Raw genomic sequence first — 26,999 nt, forward strand, 5'->3', positions numbered from 1 at the left:
AAAGCAAGTTATATATAACAAAAGTCTGCATTACATGTATAAATGTTTTTCTGTTCTATTATGCATATGGAAATCCTGGTTGGATTTGGTATTTGATTAAGATCAAAATAGTTTTGTTTTGGTTTTAAAGGTAATTACCTGGGCTAGTCACCTCCTCTGTTTTCTTCTCTTGAAGGTTGTTTATTGTATGTTTTAAAGTATCTTGAAGGGAGAAGGCATTTTGAAAAACGTTGTGGATCATCTCTTGGTTTAATTCATTCTTTGGTACACACACAGCCTTGATGGCAAGTTTCGAGGCTTTCTAAAACAAGCCAGGTGGTTAGCCCAGGAAAAATCACTCGGTTAAACTTCACAGAATCACAAAAGGGACTTTGATTAAGGACCACCTAGCTCAGGCCCCTCACTGAACATTTCTGGACACGTTTTCTTCTCTGAAAATGAAGAGTATACACTGAAACACCTCAAAGTCTCCCTCCGAGCCATGCAGTTTTGTAACCAGAGGTCATGTTTGCTGCATCCCTCTCCTTGCCCCCTACCCTATTTGAATGTCACTACAACTAACACTCCACAATCTCTCACACACATCCTCTCTCCTCCTCCATATACACGTCACTTCAGTCCCTCATCACCTCTTAGCAAGACTTTCATTTTATTTTATTTTTTCAGGAATCAAACAGAAGTTTAATTTCAAAGTGAGGGAAATGGCTTGCCAGCAAGGAGGCAAATTAGACACATGTGCTGGGGCCCTACCCCTAGTGGGGGGACTCACTTTAGTGTAGGCAGATCTCAATACATATACTTATGACTATGCTGTGAGCTGTAGCCCTGACAATGAGGGGTAACAGCAACAGTATGACAAGTTTGATTCATAGCAGGGCTTCATGACCGGTACTTGTCTGTGCTCATCAGAGCTCTGAGAACACCTAGCAATACAATAATTATGTGAGTTTGCCAGAGGGTGAGATTATCCAGAGGGCCAGAGCAAAGGATTGTTGTTATGCCAAGCCCAGGGCAAGGTTTGCTTGCTGGGCCTTAGTTCTGGAAAGCAGGGTGTCTTCTAATATCTTGACAATTGAAATTTATCTTTTTTGCCTAATCACAAACAGTTGAGGCTAAATGTTCTATAACTGATATGAAGCCAGGCTATTAATCAATCAACAAACCTTTTTTTTTAAAGTGAAAAAAAAGCTTCAATCTCTAATCAGAATTTATAAGTTCTCTCTCTGGATGCAGATAGCATTTTCAAAAATATTTATTTTATTTTTCAACATTCACTTTTATAAGATTTTGCATTCTAAATTTTTCCCCTTCCCTCCCCTCCCCAAGACTTTAGCAGGACTTTTATAATGGCTTTCTAATAGGTTGCTGAGCTTTCAGTCATTTCTCTCTCCAAACCACCCTTCATACAGCTGCCAAAATCATCTTCCAACAGCACAGAGTTGACCTTATTACTTCCCTGCTCAAAACCCTGCGTTGTCTACCCATTGCCTATAAACTCCCGAGGCTGCCTTTGAAAGTCCTAAATAATCTGGCTCCAACCTCCAACTTTTCAGCCTTATCTCAAACTATTCTCCTTCATTAATAACTCTTTGTGTTCAAGTACAGCTGTTCCTGACCTTGACATTTCACCTCCTGCCCCCTCCATGTTTTTATGAATGACTGGCTCTCATGCTTGGGATGCGCTCCCTCCAAAGGTTCCAGCTACACAAAACTGTTTAGAGAAGCCCTTGTTTATTATGGCAGAAATGAAGTGGATGCTCAAAAGTTGGGGAATGAGCAAAAAATATGTCACGTATGAATGGAATGGAAATGCTAAGGAGCTGTATGAAATGACCAAATGCTCGAAGAGAAGCCATGAGACTTAAGTAGAACCAGGAGAGCAATGTACAGGGAGGGGAGGGCACTTTGCAAGACTCCAAAAGGCAGATCAATGCAGTGACCAAAAATGACCTCTGAGGGCTTGTGGGTGAAGTATGCTTCTCATCTTTCCTCCAAGAGTTACTAGACCAGAAGTGGGGAATACGGGAAGTATTTTCTGATGTGGCCACTGTATTTTGCTCAATATTCTGATTTGTTACAAGGGAGGCTGTCAATGGAAAGTGACATAGATATAAAAGAACAGCAATAAAATATTTTTTTTAAAATGCACTTACTTCCTCCTCCACTCTGCCTCTCAGTATCCTTGGCTTCCTTCAAGGCTCAGCTCAGTTAATCCCCTCCATTGTTAGTCTAGTCTCCTTCCTCAGATAACCTCCAATTATATTCATTTTTGTACATATAATCTTCCTACCCCCTCTGATAGACTACCAACTCAGTGAGAGCAAGGATTGCCATTTTGGTAGCCATGACCCTGACCAAATGTTTCTTGAATTGGATTTGAACAAGGATGTTGAAGCTCAGAGTAAAAAAAGCAACTTGCCCAATATCCCAGAGTTCATCCTTTAAGGTCCGGGTGGCTTTGCTATATCACAGGTGACACCCTGAACCTGAGTCAGGTTGATAAGGACTGGGACTGGGCCTGGGATTTAATGGGGATAGGGAACCCCTACTTAAAGAAAATCCCTGCTACATGAATGCAGTGGAATAGGATTGTGCAGTAAGAAATGATAAGTGTGAATCAGACACACAGGAAGCTTTGTATGACCTGATGATGAATGAAAGGCGTAAAACCAGGAGCAACACACGTACAATGTCTACAACAACACAAATGGGAAGAAAATTAAAAGGAAGTAAAACTCTAAGTAACTGACAAATAATAATAACAATTAATAATAATATAATAGCATTTAGATTCTGCTTTAAGGTTTGCAAAAGGCTTTCAAAACATTATCTCATATTATCCTTACAACAATCCTGGGAGGTAGGCGCTATCGTTACAAGTGAGGAAACTGAGATAGTGGTTAAGTGAATTACCTGAGGTCACACAGCTAGGAAGTATCTGAAGCTGTATTTGAATGTAGGGTTTCCTGATTCTAGGTCCAGAGTTCTATCTACTGCACCACCTGGTCAGATAGAAGAGATAATATACCTACCTCATCCCAGCAGAGTGGGAGGCAGAACACTACTAGGGCAGAACATTGTATGCATTAGCAGGGGCAGTCACTGTATTAGGTATGTTTGGGTGTTGTTTTTCAGTCATGTCCTACTCTTCATGACCTCACTTGAGGTTTTCTTGGCAAAGACACAAGTGGTTTGCCGTTTCCTTCTCCAACTCATTTTACAGATGAGGAACTGAGGTAAATAGTTAAATGACTTGCCCAGGGTTACACAGCTAGTGTCTGAGGCCAGATTTGAACTTAGGAAGATGAGTCTTCCTGACTCCGGGCCTGGTGCTGTATCTGCTAAGCCACCTAGCTGCCCTCATAGACAATCATAGACTTCTTTTAAAAAAAATTACTCAGAGCCCTCCTGGACATCTATTTTCTTTAACCCTTTAATGGTTTTTTGAAATTTGCATCATTTCAAAAAAATATAAATTTTTTAAAAATGATGCACCTTAAATTTAGTAATTTATTGTAAATTTGTGGATTTTTCCTGTATTGAAATTTTGATGGTGCAATATTGAGTCATATAACTGTATAGCATCATATTTTAAACAAGTCATTACATGCACATATTCCTGCCAATGCATGCTGGACTTTCCCACAATGCAGCATGTGTTCACCTGCCAACAGTTGCTTGTTAAGACCTGATGGCCCACTTGAGCACTGATCAGTGTTAACTTGTATTCTGTGTGTTTAATAAGAAAATATAATCACTAAAGCTTTAACTCTGTTACACAATAGATGAAACATATACAAAGTTTTTCAAAATTTTCTTCTCTTCTTTCCTCATGCTTCCACCACAACTTTATTTATATTAAATGGCCCCCAACTGCACCCAAGGCTACTACCATCCCCCTTGAATCATTCCAGAATCCCCCAGAGGGTGGTATTGCCCACTTTGGGAACTTATGATTTAGAGTTTGAAGAGACATCAGAGACCATCTAGTCCAACTCTATCACTCTACAGATAAGAAAACCAAGGGCCAAAGAGTTGACTTGCCCAAAATCAGAGAGCTGGGTTTGGACTTGAACCTAGGCCATCCTCCTTCTTCTCTAGATTCTGTCATATTTTCATTGTAACACACTACCAAGACAGTAGATATCCCAATTTAAAAACATAAATAAGAGCTGCATGTTTCAAACAGGGTTAAATAACTTGCCCAGGGTCATACCTAGTAAGTGTCTAATGCCAGACTTAAACTCGGAAGATGAGCCTGACTCCAACCTAGCATTCACTCTTTGTACTATGGCACCTCCTAGCTGTTCCTAATAGGTATGTTTGTTAACTGGTTTTTCTTTATCACAAGGGAGGGTTCAGTCTGGAGAAATAGAGGGGCTATTGAAATGATGGTGGCATAAATATAAGAGGCATCAGTAAAACTTTTTTTTTAAATGAAGGAGAAGCTGCATGTTCTCATATACTTTGTGCACCCTGTAACAGCTAGGGAGGCAGTGAGGTACAACAAGGAAACAGGCATTTAATGCCAGGCATTAGGGCTGGGGATACAAATACAAGAAAAAAAACAGTCCCTGCCCTTTTCCCAATGGGAAAAGACAACACAAAAAGGAAAATGTCCTGGGCTTTCCCCTGCCACACACTTCTCAGTGTAACTCTCTGAGGCTAAATTATAGATCACTTCCCCATCAACACCGAGAATCTACACACTGGGAGTTCCCTACTCTGATGGAATCACAGGTCCAGAACAACAGCCACATTCCTGAAAGGGCAGACATAGGGGAACAACTGGCCCAGCAAGAGGCAAGGAAGACATTCAATACAACCCTTGTGCACTGCCTCAATCAGGACTCACCTCCAAAAAGGCGATCTTATCATTTTTCATGAGCAAAAGTTCAATCTCTTCTTTCAAAGACTCAATGTCCCTCTTTTTTTTGAGCAGGACCTGATGAATATGGTCATATTTGTCCAAAACTCTCTTTTCTTCCTCTTTCAGCTTCCGCAGAGAACTCTTCTCCTCTGATTCAATGAGGACTTTTATTTCTTCATATTCACGTTTCAACAAGTCCATCTTTCTGGCTACCATTTCCTAAGGGATCCAAAGAAAGATTTTGATTTGGAGTGGCTTTAACTAAGATGGAACAGTCCCATGCTTCTCCAGAGCTCTTTCCCTAGCCCACCACAGTCATTTCACCAGAGTAGTGCTAGATACCCCAGCACAAGCTGAGGGCAACATCTGCCCTCTGATTGCAACTGGAGTCAATCAAATCCATCTTCCCCATGGTAAACTTCCTAATATTTGAAGACTCTAATCACTGCTTCAGGTATGGGTCCCTCGAATCCTAGATGGGAACCTCTGGGCATGCCCCTCAATTTGTCAACATCTCCACTTAGCAGGAGGAGGAGGAACTGAGTGCAAGATTACTTCTTAAATCAATGATTTGAATGATTCGCTATTTGACTTGTAACCATGATTTCCAAGCTCAACTTTGATTCTCGGCTCTCAAGGAGTATTAGAATGACTTGTAAGTCCTACAGAAGCATAGAATCTGGGCTGGAAAGGAACTTAGATGTCATCGAACCCAACCTTCCTTACTCTACAGCAATCTCCAAAAAAGTGGCCATTGCGGCTTGGTTAGAACACACCCAGGAATGGAGAATTTAGTGCTTTATAAAGCAACCAGTTCTGCTGAGAGATGACTTTGGTGCAAAGCTGGAATGACAGGGAGCTGACTTATGCCTCTTCTAACCACTAGTTCTGCCCTCTCCTTATAAATGGAATCAATTAATTCCATCTTCTCCACGGTAGACCTCCAAATATTTGAAAATTCTAATCTTCAAATTAAGAGTCAAAAGATTTCAGGCATGGGTCTCTCTAATCCTGCATGAGAGCCTTTGGGCAAACCCTTAATTTGTCAACATCTCCACTAAAATGGGACATCTGGGAGTCAGGGAGATAGTCATTGTGGGGTCTCTATTAGGCAAAAGCCATAATACATAGTAAGAAATAAAAGCCATGAACTTAAACTCTGTGAAAGGTGGAAGCCCAGACATAGTGAGCTGTTAAAATCATAATTTAGACACTGAGTCATAAATCAGATAATAAGATAAATCCATTAACAGTGATAACACACGGTGACCAATTTGGGACCAGTTCATGACCAGTACACAGTCCTGTGTTTGGGCATTTACCCAACAACATTGGCTTCACACCTAAGCTCAGAAGAGAGCTCATTAGTAAGCAGAAAACCAAAAATATACGCCAATCCACAGTGAAGCACTCTGTGGCTCCTCTTCCCTTTGTCTGATATCTATAATTACCACCAACCTTTTCTGGGATCTTTGTGGGGATCCACTGTATCATTTGGCAGCTGCCCCAGATTGCCCCCATTTGTAAGTAATCATAATGACTGACTAAACTCCTATGTATCAAACTCGCCCCACCGTATGAGAGGTACAGGGCTCCCCAGCCAGGCAACCTTACAGTCACCTAAGCCTGGCATTGTCTATTTACCTGGGCTGCAATCTGTTTCAACTTCACATCTTTCAGTGAACTTGAAGCCTTATAGATATGATGATATATTGTCATGAGCTTCCGCTTCATCTTGGACTGCAATTAAAAATAACAGGGGTGAGAGAAATAGGAGTGATTGATTGGCAGTATTCCTCAGTCTAACACCCATGATGCCCCCAGAGGCTGCCAGGTCCCCCTCCTGTATCCCAAACACTGAATTTGTAAAGAACTAATTTTCCATGCCAATCCTCTTTTCCTGTTCTTCTATATACATGAAAATGATCATTTTAGTTGTTTTTTTATTAAGTTCAGAATAAAAAATTAATAATTAAAAATCAGCAAAAAATTCAGTTTTAAAAAGAATTTGTGATATAGGTGTGGACTACTTCTCCCATTTTACAGATGAAGAAATATACTCAGAGGCCTTGGACAAATCATTTCAACTTTTTGGGTCTTGGTAGCCTCTCTTGCAAAAAGGGGAGATTTAGACTAAGATCTGTGAACTTATTCTTTTAATAGTCTGGTAACAACTATAACTGGTTTCTTTAATGATCCTATGTATTATATTTTATGCATCAAAAATATTATTCTTAGAAGGGGTACACAGGCTTATACATGGGATATATACAAAAAAGGTTAAAAATCCTCCAACTCCAGGATATCTAAGGTTACTTGCAGCTCTCACATTCTTACTGTGACTTGTCCAAGGTCACACAGCAAGTTCAAGGAAGACTTGATTCCAAGCTCAAATGGATATAGAAATGGGGAAGGGAGAAGAGGTTAGCATTTTGATAATAAGGTTGCATATAATCTCTTGGGCACCCAGGAAAGAACTTCATTTCCCCTGTTTGACTGGCAATGTCAACCTCCTTGACTCAGTCCAGACTCCACAGCCTGACCTTAAAGCCAAATTTGCACAATCAAGTGATGGCATGATAACTAGTAGGGAGACAAAGTTACTCTGAAAGCACAGGGCACTAAGAGGTGTCCTGTTTAAAGCCCCAATTATAGGATGGTGCTCTATTAGGTTAATTAAAAAAAACCAAAAACCTCTCTTGGATAAAGTTTAGGTCCAAAATAGTAAATCACAGAACTATAGAGCTAGAAGGGAACTCAGAGACCATGTGTTCAGGGACTTGAGAAGACAGGATGTTGGACACAAAGGTGGTCTGCTACTATTTTGTGGTGTTACCTTGGACAAGTCACAATTGGAATATTACAGCTGGAAGCAACTTTAGAGAACTTCTAATTTCCTTTATTTTAGAGATTACTCTTTTTTTTGTCTGTGTTTTCTTTGGCAATATGACTCCACGAGTCTAATCTACAACAAATTACTTGCCTTCTTAAGGAGGGGAGAGGGAAGAAAGGAATGGAGGGAATTTGGAACTCAAAATTTTAAAAAATGAATGTTGAAATGCAGCCACTTTTGCAGCAGCAAAGAATTGGAAATTGAGGGGATGCCCATCAACTGGCAAATGGCTGAACAAGTTGTAGCATATGATTCTAATGGAAGATTACTATGCTATAAGAAATGATGAGCAGGCTGATTTCAGAAAAAACCTGCAAAGACTTGTGTGACCTGATACAAAGTGAATTGCGCAGAACCTGGAGAACATTGTACACAGTAAGAGCAATACTGTACAATGATCAGCTGTGAATGAACTGGCTATTCTCAGCAATACAATGATCCAAGACAATTCCATAAGACTCATGATGAAAAATATTATTCACCTGAAGAGAAGGAACTGATGGATTCTAAATGCAGATGTAAATATACTATTTTTCACTTTCTGTATTGTTTTGTGTGTTTTTTTCCCTTTGGTTCTGTGTCTTCTTTCACAATATGACTAATATGGTAATATGTTTTGCAAGATTGAACATATATAACCTATATCAAATTGCTTGCTGTCTCAGGGAAGAGGGAAGTGAGGAAGGGAGAGAGAAAATTAGGAACTCAATTATTTTTAAATGAAAGTTGAAAACTGTTTTTACACATAACTGGGGAAAAAATACCATTGTTTAAAAATGCAGCCACCAAAAACTTCCTCAAAATCCCAAGAAGATTCAGATTAAGGAAAAACGAATGTGTGTAGAGGAAAGGTATATTTTGCATGACTTTACAAGCATAATGGGTATTGTTACTTGCCTTCTCAGTGGGTTTCGGAGGGGCTGGAAGGAAGACTAGATTTTAGAACTTGAAATTTTAAAAATGAATGTTAAAAAAATAAAAGATTAAAATATTTTTGAAAGGAAAAAAGGAGAGAAGGTGGTGATTAGAGTTCATAAGGCTCAAAGATTGCTTTACAAAAATTCTCTGGGCTTCAAAGACCTAATCATAATTCAATTCAGTAATTTATTAGATCTCTACTATTATATCCTAGTTGGTTCATGGACAAAGAAAAAACAACAAAAAGGGTTCCTGCTGTCAAGGAGCATCCGTTTTACTGAAAGACACAACAAATAACTTCCCGCTCCCCCATAAATAAATGAATGAATACTAAGAGAAGTTTTGAGGCGTTTTTGACCTTGAAGAGAGACAGACAAAGAGACAGAGAAATTTATGGTAGAACTGGTTGACTATTTCTGATCACAGGATTTAGAGTTGAAAGGGGCCTTAGAGATCACATAAGCTAACTTCCTCATTTTACAAGTGAGAAAATTGAAAGCAACAGGAGACAGAGCCTTGGCTTCGAAATAAGAGGACTTGGGTTCAAATCTCACCTCAAACATTTACTACTTCTGCCACCCTCATCAAGTCACTTTTATTTCAGTTCCTGATCTGCTAAGATCTATGACTCTATGAAGACTGAAGGAGACACAATCTCTTATCTCAGCTTCGAGATTTTAGGGTAGTCACTTCAATCAGGGCCTCAGGGAAATCGAAAGGAGACCCTCTCCTCACTCCCTCATCATACATTTTAAAATAATATTGAGACCTTCGATTTCCCGAGTTTAGCAATGCTGGCTCACGGATAAGGAGGGACCTCGGGATCCACCTAGAACCTCTATGAGAAAATTCCAGGGAAGGAATCTTCCTCGATCAAAGTAAAATAGCATTAACCCTGCAATTTGCAAGTTACCTGGGGCACTGAGCGGGGTTAAGTGACTTGCCCAGGGTCACACAGCTACTACATAGGAGGCAGGGCTTGAACCCCAAAAGAACTACTCTTCAAGCAAGCCCTCTCACTCTGCCTGTCGCCTTTTCTCCTAACAAGTCTGGGCACCGGACGAGATTACTTCGCCTTATTTTACAGACCAAGAAGCGAACACGTTCACACAGAAAAGGTACCGAAATGCCTTTGTCCAGTCCGGGTCTACAAGAGGATAGATGCCCCGAGATTCTTGAGCCTCTCTCGCCCACATCCACAAGCCCCCTACCTGTTTCTCAGCTCAACTATAGGTTCCTCCCCCAGAGTGCTCGAACCCCCGGGGAAGAGAAACTGATCCTGGCACCGGGAAATTGAAGCTAAGCCCGGCGTGGCTACCTGCTTCCCGCAGGCGCCTGAGGCTGGGGCCCGGGACCAGGCTGGCATAGAGCCTCAGCTCAACCCAGGGCGTGCCCCGCTGCGCCTCTCCCCACTCCCCCTCTGCCCACCTCCAGCTCGGTCCTGGCCTCGTCCAGGGCCACCAGGGAGCAGGTCTTGTGCCCCACCAGGCAGATGCTGCAGATGCAGACGCCGTGCTGAGAGCAGAAGAATTCCCGCAGGCGGCCGTGTTCGGGGCACTTACGACGGGCCAGGTCCCCGACGGGCGGCTGCAGCTCGTGGCCCTGGTATATAGGGTTGTCCAGGTGCGGCTGCAGGTGCTCCTGGCAGAAGGATGCCATGCAGGTGAAGCATGTCTTGGCGGCAGGAGCCTGCAAGCAGTGGTCGCAGGCCACGATCCCAGCCGCTTCATCCTTTGCCTGGCCCCCCTTCCCCGGTGGCAGGACCAAGGGCTCGCTATCTTGGGACTCACTGAGGGGAGGCCTCAAATTGCAGCGGCTCAGGGCTTGCTGCAGCTGCACCACCACTGAGCACAGCGCCGTGTTCTTCTTCAGCCGTGGCCTCTCCGGGAAGCGTACCCGGCACAGTGGGCAGTAGAAGTTGGGGCTCTGGACGGTCCACGTCTCGTCCAGGCACCGCGAGCAAAAGTTGTGACCGCACGGGGTAGTAACGGGCTGCTGTAAGATGTCCAGGCAGATGGAGCAGGTCAGCTCGTCGGCCAGGGGCGTCAGCTCGTCGTCCAGGGGCGTCAGCTCGGCCATCGTGATCCTCCTGACTCCCTCCAGGAAGAGAACTCACTCTGCAGGATGGCTGCGAGGGGAAAGAAATGAAACTAGCTACAAGGGAGAAGAGCCGAAGAGTTACGCGAAGTCACGTGGGGCGGGGGGAGTGGCAGGGCGGGGATGGAGCTGGTGGCTGTTAAAGGAAAATATCCATACTCTGCCTTTTAGACACAAGTAGGCCAGCAAGAGTTGTACTTCATTTAACATTCCATACCGAAGCCAAGGAATATTTATTAAACACCTACTATGTGCCAGGCGATGTATTGTGAAAAATGATTATTAATAACCAATATCTTAGTTATTTAGAGGTTCTCCCTGCCAACCGCCCACCCCCTGTTCTTCCAAAGTCCTGACTTTAAATTCAGTTTTTCCTCAGAAGGACATCACTAATAGTGAGTTTGCCCGGACCCTCCAAATCCTGGTCAATTTCCACTCTAGCTGGCAAGTAATTTAATCCTAAGTAGGGAAGCAGGGGTGTTCTACTCAGGAAACATTCTTTTGTCTAGATAGCCCAAGGCTGTGAATGGTCTGGTATGGCTAGGAGTGGTCTGATATAGATATTTTCTCAGTCTGGGTGAATCGATGATGTAGTGACTTCAGCCCCTGTTGAAAAAGTTTATAAACCATGCACCCTAACCTCAAAATGAACTCAGTTCCAAACTGGTTCCCATGCATGGATGCATGCATGTGGGCTACTTTGAGAGAAATAAACATTGATACAAGCTAATTCTGTTTGTCTTTCTTAGACCTAACTCTGAAAGTTGACAGATAAAACATTAGGGATACACAGGAAGGCAAAGATAAAAATAAAAACTCACAAAACCAATAATCTGTGTCCTTGAAGAGAGTATATTTCGATGCAAACTATATATGTGTGTATGTATATGTACACACAGAACATAAATATATATGCATATGTGTACATATGCATGTATATGTATACCTCATTTTTTTCACGTGTATATGTATGTATGTAATCATAAAGAGAAAGCACTAACATTAAGGGGAGTGGTAAAGGCTTTTTGCAGAAGGTGGGGCTTGAATTTAAGGAAAGCAAGAGGAGGGAATGAGGAGAGAAAGCATTCCAGGCATGGAGGAGGAGCCAATGAAAAAGCAGTCTGAAGATGAAGCATCCTCTCCAAGAGGCAACAAAGAAGCTTTTGTTACTAGATAGAATAGTATGCAGAGGGGAGCAAATATCAGAAGACTGGAGAAACAGGAGGGGGCCAGGTTATGAAGGACTTTAAGCCATTTCCAACTGTCCAAACTGGTATGTCCTCTGACATGTCTCTCTAAAGATGACATAAGGTAGAATTTATAGGAATCTTGAACAAGGAGAAGATACATTAAAACACAAGTTTGGGGTTAACATTCCAGAATAGTCACTACTTAGTTCCTTCTTGGACCATTCCTTTCAAGGATTGAAAAAGGTTACTTCCTATTTCCCCTTCCTCCCCCTCCTAGCCTCCATCAATACCTTAATTTTGAATGGGACTCTGGAGGAGAAAGTGAGGCTGGTGACCTTGCACAGCCCTCTCTCACTCAAATCAAAGTCAACTGAAAGTCATGTCTTCATCTCCCTGATGTCATGGTCCTCTTCCAGAATGAAGGACAAACATAACAATCATGAATGGAAAAGAGGACACTGTCCTCAGGCCAGGGGAATGCTAGGTTCTTAGCTCAACCTGAGTTAAATTTGGCTCTCACTCTCAATCCAGTCCTCTATGAAAGACCTTAACTTTTGTTCTACCCACTTTCTTAAAGGGAAAAGTCTGGAAGAGTTTAAGGTTGGGGAAATATTATTTCTTAGTATTTCCTGTTGAACTAAAGAAGGGACTTTTAATATGCTTTCATAGGCTGGAGGAAGAGCCACTGGGACAACCTCTCCCCAGCACAAGATACTAACCCAAAGGGCCGAGACCCATCTACCCAATGGGAGGCTAAGGAAGAGAAGAGATGGCCTCACTCAGTTGTTCTGTCAATTGCTGCAAAGTGGAGCCTGGAGACCCCAACCAATCCCTGACAGTCTTTTCCATCCTGGGCCAGCAGGGCCTTTCCTAGTCTTGTATTCTTTTGCCAATGCAAACCTCCTCCCTTGTCACTCAAGTTACTCCTGTGCTTTAGAGCTGGAGGTGCACTTAGAATAAACCATCTCATCCAGCTTCCTCATTTTACCAAGAGGAAACTTGGTACCAGAGGAGTGAAGCCATTCACTCAATGACGCACAGGTCGTGTGTGGCAAAGTCAGGTTTAAAAATCTGCTTACTCCAGACCCAGAACTTTCCACTGTGTAATTCAGACTTCTCCCTTGCCTCTAGTACTGCTGGTTTTGTCTCCAGGAAGCCCATTTGAACTGGGTAAGAGGTATCTTTGCTTCAGCCCATTTTTTTATCCTTTTCTCATGTCCTTTCCTGGCCATATGGATGCAGAAATCTATCCAAGACAGGACATCTTCCCTGCCCTGATGGAGTAGGAAGCAGCTAGCTGTGTTACAGTGGAGAGAACACTAGCTGGGGCATCAGAGGGATGTGATTTCAGATCCCCTTCAACCCTCTCTGACACTGTCAAGTGGCTAATCTGAGCCTTGGTTTCCTAAATATCGCTAAAAAAATCTAAAAAATGTCTAAATAAATCCCTAAAAGAAAGGAAAGGGAATGAGAGAGTAATGTGGGGTTGAATCAAAACCTGAAGTCCTAGATAGAATCCCCTATGCTTCTTGCCTCTGCCCACCCCCATCTCTTGACCTGGGAATGGGCTCAAGCCAAGACCTTTGCCCTTTATCCCAAAAGAATTTGTGTCCTATTTGTCTGTGGGCCCTGGAAAACCTCATTTTTAACTCTCCTTCAGTCTTCCCACTTGATCTGGCATTCACCTGAGGCTATAATCCTATCAACTAGCTTTTCATTATTGCTATGCCCAATTCTCTGTTACCTTCAACCTAGCCCAGGCCTTCATTGTCTGTTACCTCCAGAGCCACTTTGGCTACTTCCACCCTTGATCCTATCTAAATCCCATTCTCTTGGTTCTTGGCTTCCGACCTCTAGTCACCCCAGCCTATTGGCCATGCCCATCAAGATCCTCCCTAGAGTCCTGTTCCAATCACCCCAGACTACTTTGCCAACCCTAGATCCCTCCCACAGTCTTTCTGCATTTAAGATTCATCTTGTTTCCAGGAAAGTGTTCAGAATCCTTAAGAGTCTGGCCAATATGGCAGAGTTTAAATAAACCTTGTTTTTCTTTGGCTGAAAGAAGCCTTGGGTAAAATTCATTTGGGCAGGACCTGAGTGTCACTGTTTTGGGGTCCCAGCACCCCTAACACACCACAACATCTCAGCCAAACTTTGGGGGTATATTGGTAATTAAGGGGGGACATTTTTTTTTTTACTGTTTTCTCTTTTACAATGCTAAAGTAATCAAGTGCCTTTGATTAAGTCTTACTAGGTGCAAAGCCCCAGGCCCACACCCTGTTGCTGATTTCGTAAGAAGGGTATATAAACTCAGAGGTTAGCATTTTGTTTGGGGCACACTGATTGAAAGAGTGTTGGTAATGAGACTCTGGGGTAGCTGTTGAAGCAGCCCCATGGCTTTGAAAAAAAAACCTAGATGTTGGTGCTTCTCTTTTTGGTAACTATTTATATGATGTCTTCATCAGACAAAGCCTGTCTATTGAATTGTGTTATTTGCTCTGTTTATATTGTCTCTGTTTGTAATTTTTGTTTGTATTCTCTCTGAAGTTCAAGATGCTGGCTTTTCCCCCTGAACTAAGTGGATGATATATATATATGTTTGATTAAAGTGAGATTGTTAACTCCTTAAAGTTGCTTTCCTTAGAAAAGCAGATCAAAGGACCTGTGCTGGTAGCTCTTGTTGCTGGTCTTGGTGGGTGCTAGCAACATTGTTGTTACAGGGGAAGATCCCTTTTGAGGTGGGTGGTAATTCTGACCTCTGTCCAGCAACAATGATAGCCTTGCCTAAATCTAAATCTGCCCAGTAATAGGGGGCACTACCTGTTAACAAGACACACCTGCCCCATTCCTGCCTCCCCTTCCCTGTGGTTAAAAGTACCCAACACACCTGCTTGCTTTTCTCTGTGATTAACCACCCACACAGCAACATACCCCACTCCTGGCTAAGTGTGAAGATTTATGTATAAAAGCAAGCCCCTATCCTTCTCCAAGTTGCTGATGCCCCTAAGGATTAGCCTGCTGCTTTTGCATCAATAAAGCCCTCTTGACTATGAGAATATCTGCCTCTTGAATTCTTTTTGGATGACCCAATTCCTGAACCTCATCATCCTCTCCAGTGGGACTATGAAACAATGACCAAAATCATCATTCAATTTGCTAAAAGAGTAATTAATTTAAAACCCCATTAAAAAGAAATATCTTTGAAAAATTGTGTAGCCCAGGGTAAGGGTTACTCCTTTAGGGTATAAGAAGAATTTGCTCAATTGGCCTGATAGGATTATAGAGCATGAGTCCTTGAATGAAGGCAATTGAAACTTATTGCAAAATCTAGGAATGGACTAAAAAGATTCTCCCTAAGCTTTGAAACTATTTATAGAATAAGCTAGCTAGCTATGTCAGTCAAGAAGATCGACAACTACGAAGAAAGAACTCAGCTTCAGAGGAGACTCTTTCCCTTTCCCTTTGCTCCTATTATAAAAAGGCAGTAGGTGGGTAGGAAAGGGTATCCCCTCCCTACAGTAATGACAACTTGAAACAGAAACATATGCTAGCACCAAAGGCAGAAGGGAGTCCAGCAAAGTCTAGCTAAGTATCTCAGGGAGAAGAATCAAGAGTTAGCTACCAACAGAGGGAATTCTGATACATTTTGGGGTTGCTGGGAATCCTGAAATATCAGGGTACAGGGTAGCATCTGTCAGGAAAGAATTCACACACTCAAACCTTCTTCTAGTCAAGTGACAAGGTTTATTGTAATGCCAATAGAAGAGGGCAGGATTGCTAGTGAAGCTACAACTTGATGGGGATGAAATTTATATGCAAAAGTGAAAGGATCTGGATGGGATTAAGGAGAGATAAGTAGTCTGGGGTGGGCCAGACACAACAGTGAAAGGACTGTCAAGTGGGCTAATTAGGTGATCTAGCTGGGATTAAGGAGTAACCAGTATACAGCAAGTAGTCTGGGGTGAGCCAAGAGCTGCAGTAAAAGGAAGGTCAAACAAACTAATTAGGTGATCTGGGTGAGCTGGAGTGGGCCAGTTGCCTTGGGCAGAGGTGCCAGTGATTTGGGCTGCTGAAATGTATGGGAAAATTCAGGGACTGTGTTACTTTCCTTTTAGGGGGCCAGGTCCCCTCACCCCTTCAATTCCACTCAAGAGATGGCAGTCCCCAGAAATGACACTCTTGCTGGTCTTATGGTTTGGGCTCTATTTTCTTCTAGAAATACATCATAGTAACCTAGACTAAGATGTTAGCCTCGCCCAGAGCTGGGGGCAGTGGTAGTCAATCAGTGAATCAGCTTTTAGCAGAGCCTGAGAGACCAAGGTTAGTAGAAGAAGCTGGAGGACATCAGCCATTAGTGGTCCCATCACCCCCACTACAATCCCCACTTTGAATGTGTCTTGATGACCCATGTTCCCTTTGTGTGTACTTCTCTACTGAGTAACTCTGGGGGTATCTCCTCTTCCCTCTGATACCTTGAATATTTGTAGGGAGCGTTCTCAAGGTTTATGAAATGCTGTAACTATTATTATAGCATTTCAGTAAATGCCTTTGTCTTAAGCAAATTGTATACTATGGCTGCCTATACTCAAGTCAACAAGCATTTGTTAAGAAGGATCCAGATCTAAGGGTACCTTGAAGGACTAAGCTGAGTCAATTGATGCAGCACTTTTTTTTAATAAGGCAAAAAAATTAAAAAATAAAAATGGAGATAGGGTGAAAATTTCAAGCAAAATGATAAAATCTTCATGTCAACTGATGCACCTGGTGCTTCTAGTGTTAAGCACCTGTTAGGTGCCAGGCACTGTGCTAAGCAGTGGAGATATAAAGGTAAGAACAGTCCATGCTCAAGGAATTTACAATCTATTGGGGAAGATGGCATGCAAACTACTATGTACCTGCAAAATACACACAGTGTAAATGGGAGGCAACCTTAGAGGAAAGGCACTAGCATTAAGAGGGACCAAGAAAGTTTTCTTGCAAAAGGTGGAATTTTAGCAGAGACTAGAAATAAAGGTAAATGTATGGTGGGAACTTGTGAACTATAGTATTAGGAGTGTGGACCTACAGAGTCCTTGGGGACTCAACCTAATAGTTTAAATGTGGATGGCAGGGTGTCCCAGAGAGGTACCCCAACGGTATTATTGTACAACCACTCAGGTTTTCTCATGCCAAGGGACTTGGATGAGTGTTTGAGTTGGAAGAATTGCCATTTTTCTTGGTGATAATAATAAAGATTAAGCAAATTCATTTTATAATGAAAATTTCCTCCTTGAAACTGAAATGTTTAGTGGATTTTTTTTAATGGAGTATGCTAAATAAACTAATATAAGATCCTCAAATTCACACAGAACCATGAACCTCAGGTAAGCTGTCCCACTGGGACACCCAACCTGCAAGTAGGTGATGCTTCTTTTATTGTTATATTAAAGTTGTTTATGTGTTAAAAGAGTGGTAATGAATTCTTAATTTTATTTGAATAAAGTATGAGCCAAAACAAAATGGGGTAGAAGAGGAAGGTGTCATTACATAAAGTTTGGAAACCTTTGCCTTTCAATCTATCTTCCAACTTCACCAGTGTATTAAAAGTGCCATCTCCAAGGTGACTAATATTTTTAACTGAAGCCCAGGGAGTGTGAGTGTCTTACTCAAGGTCACACACAGTAGTAAGTGGCAGGGATAGGACTCCAACTCAGGTCTCCTGACCAACCTCCTTCTTCATGGAGTGTTTAGAAGAGCAGAATAATTGTTGAAATGGGTGGTAGGGAGATGCTACCTACCTATCTTGTGTCTTGACGCTAAAGTGATTTATCTCCATTTCTGCAAGTCCTGCTTCTCTTGTGGTTCTTTTTCTTCTTTTTCCCAGTTTGGGAAGGGAGGAGAGAGGATTAAGAGAGGAGAAAAGAGACTGCTAAGAAATCACATTTTTTTCAGTCCTGTGCAACTCTTTATGACCCTATTTGGGGTTTTCTTGGCAAAGACACTGGAGTGCTTTGCCATTTCCTTCTCCAGCTCATTTGACAGATGAGGAAACTGAGGCAAACAGGATTAAGTGACTTGCTTAGGGTTACATGGCTAGTAAATGTCTGAGGCCAGATTTGAACTCAAGAAGATGACTTCCTGACTTCAGGCCCAGCATTCTATCCACTGTGCCATCTAGGTGCCCCAAAACATATGTACTCTAGAAATGAAATATAACATATCTCTCATGGGTAGGATCTTTTGCCAGAAGTTGTTTTGGCTTTGCTCTCCCAGGATGTGGTAAAGGATGTGGTTTGCATTGATGATGCTCTTATAAAAATAAAAGCTAGTTAGAAAATTAGCATAAGTTCAAAGCATCTATTAAGCGTCTAGGAAAAGATTTAAAAGAAATAAGACATTGATTCTCCCCTCACCCCCCACCCTCAAATCTGTGGTTATATTGGTGTAGGAAACTCCTGGTGAGAAAATTTCTTCTAATACTACAGGTGGGCAATTGTTCTGCAATTTAAGAGTCTTAGAACTTTGCTGGGACAGGGTCAGCAACCTTTTCTGTAAAGGGCCAAATAGCCAATATTTTGGGCTTTGCAAGCCAAGAGGCAAAGTTGAAGATATTATATAGGTACTCATATAACAAGAGAGAAAATAAATTTCCAAAAATTTTTATTGATGAAATTAAAATAGTAATGATAATAGAGCATAATTTTTTGTAATGCAAGTCTAGTAATGAGAATATAATTTTTGGGGTGATAAAATTTTACTTAATTGGGGTTCAGAATTAGTGTTCCCTATCATCAAAATTGATTACAAATGTTTATCTGTTAATGTTGATTTGTAATGAGATTTTATATACTTGATCTTTGAAAATGACTTTTTTATATAGATAAGTGCTGGCAAATACTGATATTAATCCATGAGCATATGGTTTTAATTGTTCCTATTCATTACTTGGAAGGCATTTATGGAATTCTATTTCATTTTTCTCTTGATAGTTGCCTTTTAGGATGTTATTACATTACAGATTAATCACTTCCAATTGAAGATTAGGTGGAGGCACCTCAGTTGCCCAGTTAAATTGATTTCAAAATATGGACATATCTTTTGCACTTATGTTGAGGTCCAAAAACTACTATTGGAACTATAGTTTGAGCTCAGAAAATAAATCCAATGCAAATTTGTGTGAGAATGAAGATCTCATTTTTTGTTTTAACTTTTGAGAGAAGTGTATAGAGCAGCTTGACATTACTTGTGAATTCAAACATCAGTTGTCCTAGAATTGACTTTACCACAGTATAAGTTTCCCATAGAAATGTTCCTTTGCCTCATAATTTTAGGTTGAATTCACTAAGAAACATTATCAACTCTGTAGCAAAGGCTACTCTCGACAGCCATTCAGTGTTTGATAATAGTGGTCGAGGGTAGTTCTTCTCATTCAGAAAAATTTCTTTCTCAGCCCTGAATTCAAAAAATTGTAATAAAATTTTTCTCTTCTTTTCTTGTTTTGACATGATGGGAATGCACTAATAATAATAATAATGATAAAAATAAGATGTTGCAGCAAAACAGTATGCATGGCACCCAAAATGCTGCTGAATTATAACTACATCACTGGATTTGTTATGCACTGAGCAGTGGTACAAAAAGATGAGAGCGCCACCTGCTGTTGGAACATCTTGACTCTACTGTTGTAGTTCACAAGCAGTCATAGACAATACCGAAATGAACATGGTTAGCTGTGTTCCAACAAAACTTTACTCACAGACACGAAAATTTGAATTTTGTGTAAGCTTTCATGTTACAAAATAGCATTCTTCTTTTGATTTTTTTTCAACCATTTAAAAATGCTATAACCATTCTTGTTTCAGGGGCTATATAAAAACAGGTGGGGGGTGGTGGTGGATAGATTGATTCTCCAGCTACAGTTTGCTGAACCCTGGCAATGGGCAACTTGCCCAGAGTCATAGACCCAGTGCATATCAAAAGCAGTACTTGAAATGGACTATGGGGCTATCTCCCTATCCATGAAATCACATAGCTTCTAGAAAAATTATAGCTCAGGGCAGAGAATATGATACCCAACAATAGAACATGTTGCCATGAACATGAAGAGACATTCTGGATTCTGCTTTTCTCTTCTCCCACTCTCCTCTTCGTTCTCTTGTGCTTGTTCAGCTCTTCTTCTATACTGTCTTCCCTTTTCTTCCTAAAGCATAGCCATGACCACAGCACTTCTCTTTTCAAAATCCCTGAGCACAACATAAATTCATTTGGCTCCAACCTACCTTTCCAGTCTTATTTCCCATCATTTCTGTTTGCACACTATTTTCCAGCCAATTTAGACAACTAAATGATCCTGAAACTTGGCATTCCATCCATCCAGTCACACAAATCATTCCTCATGCCTAGAACATACTCCATCTCTATTAGAATACTTATCTTCCTTCAAGGTGCCACAACTTCCATGAAACCTCTCCTGATTTCTCATACTTCCTTTCCTCCAAGTAGTGCTCAATCCCTTCTCAAATTGTCATTGTATTTACTTAAAGCATAGGTCTGATCATGTTATTCTCCCTCTCTCCCCTCCAACTCAATAAACCTCAGTGGGGTCCATGTCACCACTATGAGCAAATAGAAAATTCTCTCCTTGTCTTTTAAAGAACTTCTCAACCTAGGCACTTCCTATTTTTCAAGTTTCCTTACATTTCCTCCCCTCCATGTACTCTATGATTCAGTGACACTGGCCTCATTGCACAAGACACATCACCTCCCGGCTTCCCAAGTGCCTTTTCCCTGGCTGTTTCCTATGCCTAAAATGCTCTTCCTCCAAACCTATCCCTCCAAGCTTCCTTGGATTCCTTCAAATTTCCCTTTCTCCCCACCCCCTTCCATTATACATAATTTTGTGTGTGTGTGTGTGTGTGTGTGTGTGTGTGTGTGTGTGTATTTTCTCCTTCCCAGAGGATCATTATTTGGGAGACACAACAGAAGTGAAATAGTATTGGGCAGTTCTGCCTTCTCTCTGTAATTCATTACACAGCTCATCCACTCCAGTTGCACTATCCATTCATTGATTTTCCTCTTCACCTAAGCATAGCTCTCAAATCACTTTTGGCTAACCTTAACATACTTTGTCAGCCTTGACTTATTTTGTACTTTTGCCCTTGACTATGTTCTATCCAACATTTCTATCAATGATTTGGCTGATGATATAGTGGGCATGTTTAGCAATCACCGTACATGATACAGACCCAGGAAGAACACATCTCTATTGGAATACTTATCTTCCTTCAAGGTGTCACAACTTCCATGAAACCTCCCCTGATTTCCTGTACTTCTTTCCCCCCAAGTAGTACTTAATCCCTTCTCGAATTGTCATTATAGTTACTTAAAGCACACCATGTTATATTCCCTCTCTCCCTTCCAACTCAGTAAATACAAATTCTCTCCTTGTTTTTTAAAGTCCTTCTCAGCCTAGGCACTTTTTACTTTTCAAATCTTCTTGCATTTGCTCCCCTCCATGTACTCTATGATCCAGGGCTGAATTCGAGTCCAAACCTGTCAAATTTTCGCTGATGGCTCCCCCACAGACACTGGCCCTGGGAGTTTGGACTCCCCTTGCTGTTTGCACCCAAACTCTCTGAGCCTGAGGTAAATCTTTTTCAGATTGGTGAGTCTGCCTTGATTTACCCTAAATTCACTTTCTTTAAGAACAGTCCCCATTTGGGGGCTAAGAGGGACTGTTTGAATTTGTGACTAATCTAAATGTATAAGCTCCGGAGCACTCAAATTCTATTTTTTTATAAAAATCATATAGCCGTAAATTTAACTTCTTAAACATAAGCTACTGGGTTCCTGCCCCCCCCCCCCGTTTTTCTTTCTTTCATTTTGTTAAGATCAGGGAAATTCAGCAGTTGAATTGATAGTTCCTCATTTTCAGCCAGCTAGCCACAATAGCTAATTTTAAAATTTCCTGTTGTCAGAATTAAAATAGATTTTTTGCCTTTAAATTCTTTTAACAAGGAATAATTAAATCATTGATAGAGAAATCTCTTAAATTGGTTGAGAGGAAACTTTTGGGGCCTTATGGGAGAGATTTCTGACCTCAACAGTAAGCTGTCAAGGCTGTGATCATCCTGGAAACAATCCCACCTTCTTCTGACCTGAGAAGGCTCATTTTGGTTTTGCGGAGATGAGGAAAGGAAAAGCTTATTTTCATTTATATTTACTTAGGATTAAGTCAGTTATTGACAATCAGAGCTACATTTTCAGAAGTCTTAAAGGAAAGTAGGTATAAATTTTGCTGAATATTCACTTATAAAGGACCTTTAGGACCTAGTTGACCAATCTTAGGATCCTAAAAGTTAAGGGCAGAAATTAAGAATTGAAAGTATTGGAGAAATTGGTCAAAACAAATTACCTCCCCCCCCTCCACCACCACCTGTATTGGCAACCAAAAATGGGCTCCTTAGCACTTAGTCAACAAGTGCCCTTGACTAGTTTGGCTTTTTCCCCTGAACTGAATACTGTTTGTATGTTGGACTGGAGTAAGCTTGTCGGCCCCTTCACCTTGCTTCCCTTGCTTAAGCTGATGGAAAGAACCTGTGCTTTCCCAGTCAACCCCTTCACCTTGCTTAAGCAGATTGAAAGAACCTGTGCTTTCCCCGGCATACCTTACACCCCCGCAGAAGCTGGATGGTTAAAAGCAGCTCCCGTTGGAGCCAGAGGCTGCTACAGCCACAGCCACAGCTGAAGCAGGAGCTGCCAGTAGCAGAGCTGACCTACGGGAGGAAGCTGAACAAAGACTTCAGGCCAGTGGGTAATCTTTTTACCATAGAGGGGGAAGCATGATTTTGCTTTACGCAATCATGCTTCTCTGTAGCCTCCTGGTTACTCTTGTAAGGCGTACTTATTGGGCCTGGAAACTTTTCATTAATATGTCAAAATGGGGATGCCGGTTCATGGGTTGGTTACTGTGGAGCCTAAATATATGTTTTGATTCTTCTGCCTTCTACTTTGAGAGTTTCTTATATCCGGCGGTTCCGAACCTTTCAGACATGTTTATGATCCTCTTTGAGATTATAAACTCTGCCCTCCTAATACACCACCCCACTTCATATTCGAGGCAGGTAAATTCCAGCGCCTTTAGTTGGGGAACTTCTCAGAAGGAACAGCCAGAAAGGTGGGTCCTTGGGAATCTAGTCCAATTCTCTTAGCGTAAGTTTCTCCAAAGAAGTGTGGCTCCTTGTCTGGGAAGCCCACAGGAGAGATGGGGTCAGGCATAAGAGGAGAAATGCATCCTACAATCCCAATTGGGACCGGGTAGACTCCTTTCCCTGTCAGGCAATTTACCTAATAGAGGGTACCACCAGGTAAGGCCTCCTTAGGTATCTCCTAGTCTTATGAGCCTAGACACCAAATCTGTGACTAGATCTCCAAAAGCCTCTCACAAAGACTGAAGGGGATTGAACCATGTGACTCTTCAGGACAGGGACCTCAATTTCCCAAACCCTAAAAATATAAGGAATAGTTTAGTTTACATAAAAAGGGGAAAGGGCAACGCTGCTGGCAGCAGTGCCGGTGACTGGAGGAGCAGGGCACTGTGATTTCAGTTACAGAGAGTCGGGGCTAGCAGTGGAGGCCTGTAACTCTTTAATAGGAAGGAAAGGGTCCTTAGTAGCTTTCAAGGTATTATGGCTGATTACAGCCACACCAAGGCTGTTCTGACTCACTGATAGCAGCTTTGCCAAGTAAGGGTGGCCAGTCTGAAAGCCATGAAAAGCTATAAATAATCATAGTCATAAATGATCAAGGGTGCTCAGATTAAAAAAGATCAAATTAAAATGAGCATATGGCTTATAAAGGTATAAAATACTGAAATTTTGAGAGGGAAAAGCAGAGCTAGCAAATCATTTATTTATTTATTTATTTTTTGCAGAGGGGGAAGGCAGGGCAATTGGGGTTAAGTGACTTGCCCAAGGTCACACAGCTAATAAGTGTGTCAAGTGTCTGAGGTCATATTTGAATTCAGGTCCTCCTGACTCCAGGGCCGGTGCTGCTCTACTCACTGCGCCACCTAGCTGCCCCACTAGCAAATTATTTAAAAAACAAAATAAATGGACTTAATTTTGAATGATTTAAAAGGAAATAGAGAAAAAGTTACACCCTGAGCCCTTTAGAAATGTACGATCTCTATTAGATAATTTTCCAATAGTGCAATTCCTGTTATGTTCCTGTGTCATTGTTGGGCTTTGGCCGATCCCCTTGGGCATTGCCAAAATAGCTGGATGAATGCTTTTTCAGCATAAAAGAAGTTAACTTTGAGAAGAAATCTATTCAAAATCATCCTGCTTGCTAAAATCTGTGACACCCTAAAATGAGGAACTTGTGCTGAGTGGACTGTTTTTGCGTCCATTTGCCTATCACTTAGAGAAAACTGTATGATTGTAACCAATTCTAATCGCTCAAAAGTCCTCAAAGAAATTGGTATTAACTGGCATTTGTAACCACTAAAGAACCAAAAAGGAATTTTCTACAGGAATTAAGTAAATAGAAGAAAGAAAGAGCAGTGTTGCACAAGGAATTTAGAAAAGTTAAGGATGGGTAGGGTAAAGAAAGTTAGAGTCTGTACTTTCAGTGTAAATTCAGGGTTTGAAAGTAAAAGGTTTTGGAGATTTGAAAAGGAGATTTCAAAGAGGGTCTTAATCACACTGAAACTAAAAAAAAAAAAAGATTTAGGATTTTTTTTGGGAGGGGGGTTCCAGTCAGGGCAATTGGGGTTAAGTGACTTGCCCATGGTCACATAGCTAGTAAGTGGGATTTTTTTTAAAAGCAATGCCCCTTTGACAGCTGCTGCATGTCTCCCTTCCCCAATCAATATGAGACTACAAAATATGTTTCATAAAATGCGTGTTAATTGATTGATAAAGGATTATCTCTTTGCTCTGGTTTAGTCATGCTAAAGGATTAGTAATTTAGAAAAATTTAAAGGAATTAGTTTAGCTCTTTGGGTAACTCAAAGAAACAAAGAAGCAGTAATGAATGGGAAGTTGGGAATGTCACCAAGAATTTCTTTTTTTAACATAAACCAACTAAAAATAATGGAACCATGTGCAAAGTGAAGTTTAGTTATTGCCACTAGTCATTATAAATCAAAATTGATTGGGTTGAAAATATTGTTATGGCAGTAAATTAGAGAATCTGATAAGTCCTTGTATGTACAAAAGGAATAATAAATATTTACACCTATCTCCCAGGGTTCTTGGAAGTGCTTAACACAGTGCCTGGCTTGTCTAAAGGATGAGTACTATAGTGTTCAGACCTGTAGGAATACAATTGAACAAAATGCTATCCCATTTATGGCTACTTTTCCTAATTGGCATGGAATGTTAATGAATTGAGAAATTATAGACTAAACATTTTAAAGTATTACTAAAAACAGGATTAAGCAACTTTCAAGACACAGAAGAAGCCTGGCATGCAGTAGGCACTACACAAACTATTGAGATTAGTATGGAAATGCCAGGGGTAAGAAGATAAATGACTTTCTATGAATTGATAAGTTTGAAAGGTATTTAACTAAGTTATTATTACCTGATTGGTGATGTTTTAAATGCAAGAAGGTTAAGGGAAGCTGTTAAAGCAAGTTTCTTTCTCTTTTCAATCTGAATGCTGTTACATTTACTTCTTATATGATTATTAGAGTATATTAAAAAACTAGAAAATAATAATACTAGTAAATGACTTACAGGTGGTAGAAGAACATGGTAAAATCCTCTTAGGAGATCTTTGTCTGTGAGGTTCCTCCAGGTTCCTACTGAACCTGTGAGGTTCCTTGAGGTTCCTGCTGATAGGGTATCGTGAAGCTCTGCAGCACTGCCCTTTAAGAACTAAGGTTACTCCTACCCAAGAAGGAGAAATGAAACTTTTGAATAAGTAAGGGAGTGTCAAAGTTTCATTTCTCTACTTTGAGTAGGAGAGAAGTAGAAACAGCAATATAAGGTTAAATAGGTTTCTTGGGTCTGAGTGACTGAGGAAGGTAAGGCACTCTTTCCTAGAACTTCTATCACCAGGTACATTTTTTTACTTCATATGGCGGGAGGGGGGTGGGGCGGTCCATTGTGGCACACAAGGGATAATAGATTTAACTAAGCAAGAGTGGTTTATTCTACACACTATCCCGATGCAACTTGCATGACTACCACTTGTACAACTTGTGTGGCTTTTAATCAGCTTGTGTTTCAAGTCACATCCACTGGTGGCCATCTGCTAACTTGCCCCCTCTCTATGAGCACTTACAGAAAAAGATTACTATCGTGTATATGTTAGGCCTTGATCAAGGTTGAACTACTCTCCAGTTCAGGGGTGGGGAATCTTCAGCCTCAAGGCCACATGTGACCCTCTAGGTCCTTAAATGTAATGGTAGTAAATTAGACAATCTGATCAGTCCTTAGGTATGTACAAAAGGAATAAAAATTATTTATACCTATCTCTCAGGGTTGTTGGGAGAAACATATAGTGGTGAAGTGCTTAACACAGTGTCTGGCTTGATTCCTTTGGCTTCAGTGAAAGGGCCACACTTGAGGACCTAGAGGGCCACATGTGGCCTCAAGGCTGCAGGTCCCCACCCCTGCCCTAGTTCTAAGCCCACCATAGCTTTCACCAAGGAAACTGTGCCCAGGTATGACCCACTTGCCTACATGGACTGTGCTGGGGGAATTTCATCTCATCTCATTCTCATCCCATTGTATTTTAGAAATGGCCTAATTTTCTCCCTTTGGCTTTATCTGCAGACAAAGGTGGGGAATGATAGATGAATTGATGAAATTTGTGAATGACAGTTGTGAACAGATGAAATTTGTGAATAGTTTAAAACTTCCAGATGAAATTTTGAGGCTAATATATGAGAAAAATAGCAATTATCTAGCCTCAAGCTCTAATTAGTGAAATTTTGCTGTTTGAGGAAGAATCTCTTGGGACTTTGATTTGCTGCTATTCTAAGTCTTGAATCCAGATATAAGTGTCTGGTCCTTCATAAGGCTGCTGGTTCACTGTCGAA

At 41.2% G+C, this 26,999-nt stretch overlaps 1 protein-coding gene across 1 annotated transcript in view; it reads right to left on the reverse strand.

Moving 5' to 3' along the window:
• The window catches only part of LOC118848099 (putative nuclear envelope pore membrane protein POM 121B), a 34,403-nt gene extending 8,663 nt beyond the window's left edge, over positions 1-25,740 (reverse strand). The window contains exons 1-5 of the mRNA XM_036756849.1: positions 25,690-25,740; positions 10,110-10,809; positions 6,515-6,610; positions 4,856-5,089; positions 139-301 (exon numbers count right to left, since the gene is read on the reverse strand). Coding sequence (XP_036612744.1) covers positions 139-301; positions 4,856-5,089; positions 6,515-6,610; positions 10,110-10,760 — 1,144 coding nt within the window. The 5' untranslated portion in view covers positions 10,761-10,809; positions 25,690-25,740. The remainder of the gene's footprint in view (positions 1-138; positions 302-4,855; positions 5,090-6,514; positions 6,611-10,109; positions 10,810-25,689) is intronic.
• Between the last annotated feature and the right edge of the window lie 1,259 nt (positions 25,741-26,999).

Source organism: Trichosurus vulpecula, chromosome 4 (assembly GCF_011100635.1).
Source record: "Trichosurus vulpecula isolate mTriVul1 chromosome 4, mTriVul1.pri, whole genome shotgun sequence".
NCBI classification, from domain to species: Eukaryota; Metazoa; Chordata; class Mammalia; order Diprotodontia; family Phalangeridae; genus Trichosurus; species Trichosurus vulpecula.